At 66.6% G+C, this 12,415-nt stretch overlaps 1 protein-coding gene across 4 annotated transcripts in view; it reads left to right on the top strand.

Annotated features, from left to right (window-relative positions):
- The first annotated feature begins 3,413 nt into the window (after positions 1–3,413).
- AATK (apoptosis associated tyrosine kinase) overlaps positions 3,414–12,415 on the top strand; it is a 32,037-nt gene continuing 23,035 nt past the window's right edge. The window contains exon 1 of one of the 4 annotated variants that reach the window (XM_047833357.1): positions 3,414–3,560. In XM_047833357.1, the coding sequence (XP_047689313.1) occupies positions 3,479–3,560 (82 nt within the window). In that variant the 5' untranslated portion in view covers positions 3,414–3,478. Of the gene's footprint in view, positions 3,561–8,670; positions 8,936–12,415 lie in introns of those variants that run through there. The other 3 variants (XM_047833356.1, XM_047833359.1, XM_047833361.1) reach the window with 3 other exon arrangements.

The following is a 12,415-nucleotide window of genomic DNA, read 5'->3' as shown; positions in this document are numbered from 1 at the left end:
GCGACAGCTTTACTGAGAAATAATTCACACACCACAGAGGTCACTGTTTAGAACCACAATTCTGGGTTTTGCAGGTGTACAAGCATCACGGGACACTTCAGTCACCCCAAAAGAGGCCACGCACCCCTTCAGCGGTCACTTCACTGGGCACCTGGCCCACCGGCTGCGTCCCATCTCTGTGGCTGGGAGCAGCGTGGGCCCCTCACACGGGGGGCGGGGGCGCCCACAGCGTCTGTCCTGGTGCATTGGGGCTTCCCTCGCTGAGCACGCCTCCGGGGCCAGCCTGTGTCCCCACAGGTGTCACGCTTCATCCCTTTCCTGCACGGGACAGAGTGGCCTCACTCCGTCACCCCGCCCGGCCCCACACTGCTCCTGCACATGCTGCCGAAGCCTCGGGCTTTCCCACGTCTCCTCTAGGCCCAAACTCCCTCTGTAGACACCATTCCCGGCGAGGCCCGGCCCCCTTGGATCCTTCCGGGGACAGGTGCCCTCCCCTCTCCACCCCAAGCACCGGGGAGGCAGGAACAGGGTTTGACGCCATCTGCCCGAGATGCCTCTGTGACCCCGTGCTGTAGGCCCAGAGGCTCCTGCCCGTGACCTCGATCCCCGTGGCCTAGGACTTCCTGTGGGTCCTGTGGTGAAGCCAGGGAAACAGCACCTGCCAGCCTGGCCTTTATGGGTGACAAGCCAGCCCCTTGGGCAGCGGTCGCCCAGGTGTGTGGCACCCTGACCCCCACCTTTATTAGGCCCAGCTCTGGCTGTGGAGGGCTCTGGGGCTCCGGCCTCCCCCCAGGTCAGGGGAAGTGGGGGCATGTCTTCAGGGACCTCCCCCCACCCCGGGATTGGTATAAGCCGGACCTGCGGGAGCCCTGGGCCATCCCTGCCTGCCCTCTATGCTGGGACCTGTCTCTCTGTCTTGCTGCCCCCACCCCTGACACCGGGCAAGCAAGTGCCCCAGGGCACAAGGTGTTGTATTTGCTGCTGGTGCTCGGATCCTTTGTCTTCCCTGTGTTTTCTCAGAGGTCAGGGGGCTGGACCTCAGCCCAGAGGCCAGGGAAAGAGTCCCAGGCAGCCTGGCCAGCCCTGAGCAGCTCAGCTCTGCCCTCCACAGGGCTGCGGCACCCTGTTCTGCCCAGTGGGCCTCATCATGCCGGCAGAGGGTCAGGCTCGTGCCGACCGGGGGGCCTTGGGCTCAGAAGACCCCGGCAGGATAGCGGTTCTGGCTCTGACTCCGGGGAGCATCCAGACAGACCCTCCCCTAAATTCCAGTGCCAGGCTTCCTACCCCACACCGTGGTGACGGTGATGCTTGCCGGCTGGCCCCACGTGGGAAGTACCAGCCCAAGGGACAGAAGAACGCTGGGGGCGGGGGATCTGGAATGCCTCAAGTTCATGGTTACCATGCCTGGGACACAGCAGGGCTCCAGGAAAACCTCGGAAGACCCTGCTGCCTGGGGTGGGGGGGGGAGGGGCGTCACTGTGGTCAAGTGCGGTGGGAGTGTTGCAGCTGGAGCCCTGGGGCTTTCCCTGCCCTGCCTGGACCCCAGAGGAAGGTCCGTAACCCCAAAGCTCCAAGATCTACCCACCCTCTGCGTGAGGCTTCCGCTATGGGTGACCCCTGCGTTTGAGTGTGTGCCCATATGTGTGTTCACAGGCAAACTGTGTCACAGGGAACTGTCTTCTGACCCTGGTCACTGAGGCCAGCCACAGTGGTGTAGAGGGTCTGGACAGAGACAACTTAGGGCCACCGGTCATCTCCCCTGCCTGTCCCCCAAGGAGCCTCCCCAGGGTCCAGGTATCCGGGGCACCTTCCTGGGTGGGCAGAGGCAGGACCCTCCATATGGGGGCCGGGCAGTGCTGGGCCTACCTCCTGGGTGGGGAGGGGAGGTCCTAGACTGTGGACCCAGCCCCTTTTCCTGGGTACACTCTGAGATCACAGCCCGCAGTCACCTTCACCACCGGTGGCCTCTGACCCTGCTCGCCCCCGGGATCTGAGCACCTGTCCCCACCAGACCCCTTACTGGCTGTTCCACCTGTGGCTCCTTTATCCTCAACAGCGGCCTGTGGGGCAAAGCTACTTAGAGCAGCCTCCACACAATCAGGGTCCGTCAGAAGGTTCTGGATACCCTGTTCACTCCCACAGGCCTGTGGTGGGTCGGGACTGTTCATAGCAGGGGACCCTTAAGGTCTGAAGGGAAAAGAGGAATCATTCCTTCACCCCTTGGTGGGGCACTTTCAACACAAGGGGACCCCTTGGAAGAAGAAGGCCACCTTCTGGCCTCCTCTTCCTAAGGGGCTGACTCCTCAGCAGGAGCCTGCGTCCTTGCTCTCCCCAAAGCCTTCGCAGGCCCTGAGGGCAGAAGGTGCCCCCTCCTGCCTCCCACGACACCCCTGCCCTCCAGCGGGGCCCTGCCAAGGGGTTTTGCTCATCGGCCGGGGAATGAATGGATGGATGAACCAGCGTGACCCAGGTTACATAAAACCCAGATCCCGACTACACTGTAACTCCCCCGGCTCCCACAGGGGGAGGGGCGTTGATCTCAGCACCCCCCGCCCTCCCCCAACCCCGGCCGCCCGCGCCCCACGGGCCCCCTGCAGCAGGCGCCGCAGCGGTGCAAGATGGCGCGGCGTGGGGGGTGGGGGTGGGGGTGGAGGGGACCGTCCCTCGGTGCCCGGCGCCGCCGCCGCGCCCGCCCCAAACGCCCGGCGCTGTGCACTCCCGGGCGGGGGCGGCCGCCTCCTCCTCCACGGTCGTCGCGGCGTGGCACAGGCGAGGGTGGCCGGTGCAAAAATAACCCCCCGCCAGCGCGGGCGCCGCCCCAAGGGCGCGGGGCCGGACCCGAGCCGCCTCCGAAACCTGCGTGTGCGGGCCGCGTGCCAGGCCCCGAGCCCCGCGCGCGTGGCCCCCCGCGCGCCTCCGGGCCCCCCTGCGCGCGCTTTCGTGTTCCTCCTGCGCGCCACGGTGCCCACCCCCGCGTGTGCCGCCGTGCCCTCTCCCGCGTCTCCGTGCCCCCTCCTGCCTCCGTGCCCCCCTCCCCGCCTCCGTGCCTCCCCCGCGTCTCCGGGTCTCCCACCCTGCGTCTCTCCGTCCCCTCTGCCCGCGCCTCCTCCCCACGCCCCGTCCCGGCGCCCCCCCCCCCCAGCCTCCGGGTCCCCCCTCCGCGCGGCTCCGTGCCCCCCCCCGCCCCGCCGGGGAGGGAGCACCCCCCCCCCCCCCCGCTCCCGCGCGCGCGCCCGCCAGTGTTTTCGGACTGCACCAGCCCCGGAGCCCCGCGGCGCCGCGGCCGGCCGGGCGGAGGCTCCTCGTCTGCCGCCGCCGCCCCGCGCCCGCACCGCACCCGCCCCGGCCCCGCGGCTGCGGCGGTGGGCGCTCGGCGGGCCGGCGGGCAGGGCGCGCTCCGCACCTGCGGCGGCCGCTGGGGCGATGGCGCGGCGCGGCCCGGGGCCCCGGGCGTCCTGAGCGCAGCGTCAGCCCGGGGATGCCCGCCGCGCTGCTAGCCCTGGCCATGTCGTCGTCCTTCTTCAACCCCAGCTTCGCCTTCAGCTCGCACTTCGACCCCGGTGAGTCCGCTGGCCGCGCCCCTGGGCCAGCCCTCTGCCCGCTGCGGCTGCCCCCAACCTGCCGGTCCAGCCCGCCAACCCCCCACCCCCACCTCCAGTCCCCCCCCCCCCCCCCCCCACTGCGGACATGATGCTTCCTGAGCCGCGGTTTCCTCTTTTGCATGGAAATTAACCCTTTCCCCACCCTGAGTAGAGCCCGCGGGAGGAACTGCTCTGGGAAGGACCCCCTAGGGGCCTGATGGTGGAGGTGGGCAGGCCGTGGTGCCCGCACTGGCACAGCTGAAGCCTCTGGCAGGGGGGTGGGCCGCGGAGGCTCAGGTAACTGGGGCAGGAGGCCTGCATTGGCCCCAGGTGTCCAGGGGAGGAAGTGGCCAGGACCAGGGCCCCCCTGGGAGGTGTGGGAGTGTTGCTTTGGGTCCCAGGCCACCATGGCCCCTTGCCCGCCCATGGTCTTGGTGTGGGAGGCCCCTGTCGGTGCTGGGGGCAGGTTCTAGGGAGCCCTGCCTGGCTGACCAGTAGCCTGCATAGGGAGTTGGGAGCAGCGGCCACCCACAGGACGGCCCACTGGGCAGAGGCTCAGGAGAGATGGGCTTCGGTGGGTGTCCGGGCCCCCTGGACAGTGTAGGGGAAGCCAAGGCAGCACCATCTAGCTGGCTGCAGGGGCCCTGGGGCCCAGCCTCTTCTTCTGCCAGCCTGGTGGCACCACATTTACCCGTGGCTGCCTGGCCTCCTGGCGGCGGTGGGCAGGTTCAGTGGGCCCAGCGGCCGGGGGCAGCTGGAGGCCCGCATCCGTCACCAGGAGGTGGTAGGCTTTCTTCCCTCCGTCCCTCCCAGCTCTGGGCCTTCTCCACCAGCCTGAGAGATAAATCCCTGCCCTGGAGCCATGGCCCAGGGGCCCGAGTCCCACCCACATGTCACTGGAGCTTTGGCACAGGCTAATCCAGCCAAAACAAAGCCAGGCGCACATGTGACAGGCTCTCCTGGGTCTCCCTCCCTGGAGCAGGGCCCGGTGTGTGCAGCCACGCGCGGGGTCCCCTGGGCACGGCCCCATCCGAAGGCATTTTGCTCCTGGGAGAAGGGAGCTGACGTGAAGTCTGTCTGTTGGGTTTAGGGTGTGGGTGTCAGTCCCTCAGAAAAGACTTCCCAGGCAACCAACTCCCAGGGCTTGGAGAAGGCGCCGTCATCAGCAGCTGGCCCGGAGGGCGGACAGCAGCAGCCCTGTGCCCGGGCAGCCTTTAGGGACAGGCATCCGGGCCCCTCCAGGCCAGTGCTCCAGGCAGCGTGCCCTCTGGGAGGCAGGGGTCCAGCTTCAGGAAGTGCCGGCCTTGGAACTGGTAGCAGGGTCGTTTGTGCTTGTGTGTGTGTGTGTGTGCACGCCAGGACTGACCCCGGGATGGAAGCCCTCCCCCCACCCGCCCTCTTGCACAATTTGTGGAGCCCAGACTTGCCCTGTGTGGGGTTCACTTACCCCCTCCCTACACTCGGGTGTGGGCACAGACCCTTCCCCCACTTTAGAGAAACAACAGTGCCAACAGCTGTGATCAGTGTAATTACAATGTGTCAGTTTAATGACTTACAGGGAAAAAAGTTGTTGGGAGGCTGAGGGGAGGTCTCCTCTGCAAGGTCAGTGAAGGGCAGAGCTGTGTCCTCGCCTAGAGGGGCTGCCCTGAACGGCGGCGGTGGGTAAATGGGCAGGGGTGCAGGGTGTTGGCCCCACGGGAGCGTTGGGAAGGAGGAAAGGTGGGGTCCCCTGGCCTCCCACTAAGCGTCCAGCGTTCAGAGCCCGGTTCTCACCCACTGGGGTCTCTCTGCCCAAACCCGCCTCTCTGGGGCTGGTTTCTCATCTGTGAAATGGGATAACAGTGCTTACCCCCCAGGCCCTCGTGGAGGTTAAGTGCCTGGGGAAAACTTGGGGCTTGGTGAACAGAGATGCTATTTTAGAGGTGGCTCCGTGGCGCCACCCAAGGGTGGAGAGAGGTGCCTCTTTTTGAGGGCTGCACGTGTTGGGGGGTGCGGGGGACCATGCTGGGGGCATGGTCTGGAGGGCAGGGAAGACCCGAGTTCTTGGCCGTCTTGAAGTTTGTGTCTGTGGTTGCCCAGCAGTCAGGGGTGGACAGAGAGGCCAGGCCCGTGCAGGGAGTCCCTCATAAAGTCACCAGGCCAGGCCATGTGGCTTTCTTGGGATTCCGTGGTGGTCCCTATGGGCGGGAGGCAGTGACGGTGGCAGTTATATTGAAGAGGGGACTGGGGCATTAAGGAATCTGCTCCTGAAATCATTGTTGCACTACATGCTAACTAATTTGGATGTAAATTAAAAAAATAAAATTAAAAAAAAAATACTAACCAAAAAAAGAAAAAAAACAAAGAAAAGGGGACTGAATTTGAGGCTGAGGCTGTATCTGCTCAAGTGTGACCTGGGGACCCCACCTAAACCAGTGCCTGCCTGGGCCACCACCAGCTCTCAGGTATGGGCAGGGCCAGGTGCCATGTGTGGTCTTGGGCACCCTGGGCCTGTGCAGGCTGCCACTTCTGGGGTCCTCTTTCCCAGGATACGGGTGAGGGTGCGGGATTTCTGGGTAGACGTAGCCGTGTGACTTCAGTGCCGTGTGGCCTTGGGCCGAACGAGCATTTGACCTCTCTCGAGGTTCAGTCCCAAGTACGTGAAACCTCACCCTGGAGAGACCAGGTGGGAGGCGCGAACTGAGGGATGATGGGTGTGTCACAGGGAGGGTCAGGAGCAGTTGGGCGGGGCCGGGAGGGACAGGATGGTGTGGCCATGAGAGAGTGAGGGTCCCCTCTCCCGTAGGAGTGTCCCGAGGCGGGACCCGGCCGGATGAGGCCTGAGGGACCTCAGTAGGTGTCTGGGAGGTGCCTTGGTCACCGTGCTGCGTTTCTGGGCAGGGCTATGAGTCCCTGATCCCGGGGGGCCTGGGGCTGTCTGAGGGGCCGCCTCCAGGTTCTGGCTTCTCCCCGAGAGCTCCCCTCCCTGACCACGTGGCCCTCTCTGTGCCACCTCAGTTTCCTAAGCTGTAAGGTGCCCACCTCTGGGGGTCACGTGAGGGTTCACGGGGTCGGTGGCGTGAAAGCAGGTGTTGGCCACGCCGGTCGAGGCTGACCCGGGGCAGGGGTCCTGTGCACTGGCTGGTGGGACTGGGGGTGTGGGAAAGCTCCTGGAAGACAAGGCAGCCCCGGCCCGTTCCCCCCGCCTCTCAGCTCATGTCGTGCCCCTGGTGGATCCTCACGCCGAGCCTGGCCCACGGGGAGCTCACTCCCAGCACAGGGTTGGGCGCAGCCAGGGCCTTAGGGTGACGCTCGGTGGGGGGTGGGGTCTGAGGGGACGAAAGGAGGGGTGTACCTAGGGGAGCTGAGGACCCCGGGGGCGCCCGGGGAACTGGCAGCGGTTCGCAAGCCCGGCTGCCCTGAGGCCTGGCCGGAGCCGGAGACAGGCGCTCCCAGGCCCCTCCGGGACCACACAGCAAGTGCCCTTCTTGTGCCCTCCGGGGTGGGTCCGCGGGGTGTGGGCCAGCAGGGGGAGCCATGTCCCTCCGGGCACAGGGGGAGGGGAGACGGTTTCTTTGCTTCCCGCACGTTCTCCGGGAAGCCAGGCTCTGCCCTTCCCTCAGTGGGGCTGTTTCTCCCCCACAGGGCCCTGCACCCACGCAAAGAGGATCACACACACTCGTACACGCGTGAACGCTCACGGATGCACACATGCCCTCCCGTGAGTGAACGTGATACACACACCCACGCACGTGCTCACGCAGACTCCTGTGCGCACACATATAACCTCACACACACCTGCACTCGTGCACACACACGCACGTGCATTCTCACCCACCTGTGCACACACCCGCACTCCTGTGCGCACGCACACACATGTGCTCACACGCTGTGCACACATATAAGCCGTCGCACACGCCTACACTCCTCATGTGCACACGCACGGACAGGTGCACGCCTGCACACGTGCCCCTTCACACCGATGAACACACGTGCACCTCGTGCGGACATGCCGGGGCAGAGTCTGCCCGTTAATAACATGTGTGGTCACCTGCTGGGGCTGGAGAGTGTCCCTTGGGCGCAGTTAGCCCTGAGTGTGGCCTTCTGACCCGCCGGCTGCCCGTCCGTGCTGCCCCGGCCTGCCCCTGACCTGAACTTGGGGCTGGCCTGGACCTGATCCCTCCGAGGCCAGACCATCTCCCCGGCCTTGGGTGACCTTGGGCCGGGCATATTAGTGCCTCTGGCTTCTGTGCATGGACTTTGCCACCACCTTGTCCTTGGGGGTCCCGGCCCATGAGGCCCCCGCCAGGGCCGTGACCTCCTGGTTGTCGCACCCACAGCCCCGTTCTGCTGTTGATTTCCGCTGGCCTGGGTGGGTACTAGGGCATCCTGGGTGGGGTCATGGCTGAGGGGAGAACCAGATCCCGCCTCCCCCTCGGCCCCCAGCTCCATCACTGCTCTCCTTGAAGTCATGGGCGCAGGGATGTCTGTGCCCGAAGCAGGTGGCCTGGGGCTCTGGGTTCCAGAGCTCTCTGTCCCGGTGGCTGGCCCTCAAAGGCTGCCTCTGCTGTCCCCCGGCCACGGAGCCTTTCCCAAGGGTGGGCCCCTCGACCCACAGTCTTTCCTGGGGGCGCGTGCCTCTCCTTTATCTGGGAAACTCCCCCACGTACCCCATCTTCCCTGCCACAGTGGGCTCCTGGGGGGAATAGTGTCCCCCGCCGAAGTTCCTGTCCATCTGGAGCCTCAGGATAGGAGTCTTCGTAGGTGTTCAGGGTGGGCCTAAGTCCCGTGGCTGAGGTCCTTGCGGGAAAGTGAGAGGCCGCCTGGCACCCCCAGCAACTGGGAAAGGCCGGCAGGACCCGGAGGGAGCGTGGCCCTGACTGAGGACTTCTGGCTCCCAGCGCTGTTGTGCCCCGTCCCCGCTGGTGATGTGCCGTCCGGCAGCCGCTGGTGGCTCCGAGCCTGCCTCCCGCCCTCAGCCTGCCTCCGCCACCTGTGCAGACGGGGCGGCCGTCTCCACCTGGTGGAGCCTTGGGAAGAAAGTGAGGCGACCACGCGCAGGCATCCTCAGGACCTGCCTGTCGCACGGGAAGGGGTGCCAGCGGGACGGCGGCCCGAGGCCTCCCCGCCCCCCCCGCAGAGGAAGCAGCAGAGGAAGCGAGGGCAGGGGACGCAGGGCCGGAGGCCAGTTCCCAGGCGGCCTGTCTGGGCCGTGTCCATGCCAAGCCCCCCCCCCCGCCCCCGGGCTTCCTCGGGCAGTGGCAGGGCCGAGGCGGGGCGCCTGGGGGCCCCGAGTAGGGTCAGGGGTCTCCGGAGAGTCACTCTGGGGTTAGACCAGCGGTCGGAGCCACGTGGGAGCGGCTGCCCGGAGCCGGGTAAGTGGGGGTTTCTGGGAGGACAGGGGCCGCTCTCCACCGTCGGGCCCCGGGGGACGGGGGCTTGTGGTCGCGAGGCCCCAGCCCCTGCTCTGGGGAGGAGGAAGTGGCAGGACAGGAGTGGGCAGGGCCAGTGCAGTGGCTGGGCGGCCTAGGGGTCGGCGCGTGTGCGTGAGGCAGTGGGGTCCTGGCGACGGGGGGTCACCTCCCACGGTGGGGTGTGGCCGGACCTGGCCTTGCTCCGCCCCGGCGAGGGTGCGGTGGTGCCCCTCCCCATGAGGGGTGTGCCCACCTGCCGGTCAGGGTGCCCTGGCCGCTGGCCTTGGGCTCGCCGGGGAGACAAGCTGTCCGTCCGTGGGAGCCAGGCCGGGAGCAGGGGAGCCCGGGTCCCACCTCTGGACTCCGCCGAGGCCTCCCCTGTGCTGAGGCCGCGTGGGAGCCCGGCAGCAGGATGGTTCTGGGGACGCCGTCTTGGGGACTTGGGGAGTCCTCGTCGGGGTCTGGCTCTGGGGAGGGTCCCACAGGCTTCGTGCTCTGCCATGTTAAAATTCTTAATGATTTTGAACAAGGGGCTGCGGGGCCGCCTGTGGTCCCCAGCAGGTGCGGGGGCTCCGACCCCCCGAGTAGGAGGACCCAGGGCCTCCAGTGGCTGTTGCTTGGCCTCAGGCCGGGCGGGTGGGTTGTTTGTCGGGTGTCCGTCCCACTCACGCCGATGGCACTGTTCCTCCAGTGACCTGGTGTGGACGGCCGTTGCCTTCTGTCCCCGACTTCCCTATGACAGCTTTGTTGAGGTACAATTCACATTCCAAGGGACTCACCCCGCCCCTGGCTTTTTCTTTAATTTCTGAGAGGGGGAGGGCCAGAGGGGGGGTACAGAGGCTCTAAGCAGGCTCCACGCGGACAGCAGTGAACCCGATGGACGCGGGGCTTGAACTCAGGAACCGCGCGATCATGACCTGAGCTGGTCACGTGTTCAACTGACTGAGCCGCCCAGGCGCCCCGGACTCACCTCCTTGAAGCGCGTACTCCGGTGGTGTTTACTGCACTCACGGAGTCGTGCAACCATCCGAGCGGCGGGGTTAGGAACACTGGTGTCCCCGTGGTGACCGCCAGGCCCTCCCCACTCCCTGCCCCCCACCGGCACCGCCTGTGCCTCCAGGGGCTGGCCTCACGTGTGCATTTCGTGTCCACAAGTCGCGCAGCGCGGGGTCTCCCTTGTCACCCCCCGTCGGGGCCCTGCTGGGAGAGGGGCTGGAGCCGCTCGGGGTGGGGGCAGCCGCAGTGGACGCCGTGGGCTGCCCAGCGCGTGGTGGCCGCCAACCCGGGGCGCCCCGCGGCAGCCTCACTTGCCTTTTCCCGCCACCTGGCGCCTTCGAGGCCTTTCCGGGGCCTTGTTGCCCGTTTGCACGTCTCTTCTGTGAACGCCCGTTACAGCCTTTCCCTCATCGGTCGGGTGTGGTGTGGACGCATCCTGGGCCAAGCTCCTGGCCAGACACAGGTGTCGTGGCACTCGCGCTTCTGAGCGGCCTGTGCACCCCCCCCAAGAGGCAGCTTCCAGCGCCCGTGGATGATCCACCCAAAGGAACGATCTTGCTCAGATCAAAGCCGCGTAGCCTTGGAAGAGGCTGTCCTGGTCCTCGGTGGGGCCTGGGCTCCTTCTGCTAGGCCCATGGGCGCATTCCTGCTCGTGGCCGAGGCTGCCCCTGGCCTGGGCGACGTCCCTGCCTTCCTCCCTCCCTAGCCAGCCTCACCCCAACTCTGCCCTGCATGGTGTCCAGGCAGAAACTTGGAGGCGAGGATGTCAGGAGACCTGGGCTGGGGCGAGCCTGAGCCTGGTGGCCCCTTGGCCTCTACCAAGCTGCTGTCCCCCAGCAGCCCCCGCCCCGCCGGGCTCGAGAGAAAGCACTCATCTATCCAGCTCCGGCCCCTCGGGGCGGCCTCGTGCCGGGCGTGTGTCAGAACGGGGTCCCCAGGTGAACAGAACAGTCGGCCTGCTTTCCCGGGGTGTCACCCACAGGCCCCCAGGGGGAGTGCGGGCCTTGGACGTGCTGCATGTCTCGGAAGGACAGGAGGATGAGGCCGAGGACCAAGGGGGAGGAGCATTTGTGCAGAGGGCACCGTGTGTCAGCCAGAGGGGGGCATAGAGGCAGGCCGCGGCACCCATGTTAGCGGTCCTCACCCAGACCCCCAGGCCCCCTCCTCAGGACCAGCTGTGAGAGTGCACCCATGGTGCAGGAGGGGGCTCTGATGTGGGTGGTGGCCAGGCCTGGGCTTTCTCATGTGTCACTGGACAGCGTGCAGATTGCAGAACTTCCTTCCGTCCCTGTGTTTGTGACAAGCTGGCCTGATGTGGGGCGGAGCCGGCCGGCTGCTCATCTGGCCCTGGGGTTCGGTCCTGGGGCGGAACCTGGAGGGAGCCCCCAGGGGTGTGCCCCCCCCCCCAAACCGCCAGTATGCGCTCCAGAGCACGCGCGTGATGGCGGGGAGTGCGTGTGTGTGCAGGTGTGAGCGTGCAAGTGTGTGTGCACATATCTGGGAGCAGGCACGTGCGTGTGCATGTGAGGGCCTAGAGGTGTGCGTGGGTGTGCGTGGGTGGGAGACTGAACACATGAAAGCACGTGAGCGTAGGACCAAATGTGTACGTACTTGAGTGTGTGTGTGTGTGTGCACACGTGCGTGTGAGTGCCCGTGTGTGAGGACGTGGGGACCTGTGTGCTGTCCCTCCCCCCTTCTCCGGAAGGAAGGCCCCGGGCCCCCCGCGGAGGTATCCTGCCCCTGGGGAGCTGGAACCCAGGCTTCCCCCTCTTAGGCTCTGGGTGAGGTTCTAGGTCCCGACCCACAGCAACAGCAGGAAGGGAGCTGATGCTGGCCACGCCAGCTGCCGGGCCGCCCTCCGTGGATCTGTGGTCGGGGGCTCCGGAAAGAGCCCTCTCGGGTGAGCGGCTGCCGTGACCCCACTTGGCCCCTGGCCACAGCCGCCCGGACAGCCCGTCTGCACCTGCAGGGCTTTGAGCCGTGACCGCCGGCTCCAGGCCTGTCGCTCTAGGTGGACACTTGTCTCTCTTGGAGGGGGCGTGCCTTCACCTCACGGCCCCACCTCTGTCTTTGGGGTGCACGACTGTTCAGATCACCTGCTCACCGTCCAGCCCTGTGTGCACGTCCCCCGCCCCCTGTCCTGCACAGAGCAGGAGACCGGGACTCGGGGGTGAGAGGTTTGGAAGGTTCTGGGGTGGGGGCAGTGGGCCACAGCCTCCCCACCCAGACGCACCTGCGGGGGGCGGAGGCTGGGCAGCTGCGACCCTGCCCAGAGTCGGGTTCTGAGGTGGGGAGGACGTGGTCAGGTGAGCCTCGGGGCCGTGCGTGACGGTTCTGGATGCAGTCCCGACTCTTGTGGGGTGTCTCCTGCAGGTGTGGCTTTCGTCTCAGGGGAGCCCGCGTGTGTCTCTCTGGCTGCCACTCCCACCCCGGCAGCCTGCAGCC

Source organism: Prionailurus viverrinus, chromosome E1 (genome assembly GCF_022837055.1).
Source record: "Prionailurus viverrinus isolate Anna chromosome E1, UM_Priviv_1.0, whole genome shotgun sequence".
NCBI classification, from domain to species: Eukaryota; Metazoa; Chordata; class Mammalia; order Carnivora; family Felidae; genus Prionailurus; species Prionailurus viverrinus.
This window is presented reverse-complemented; position numbering and strand designations above follow the sequence as displayed.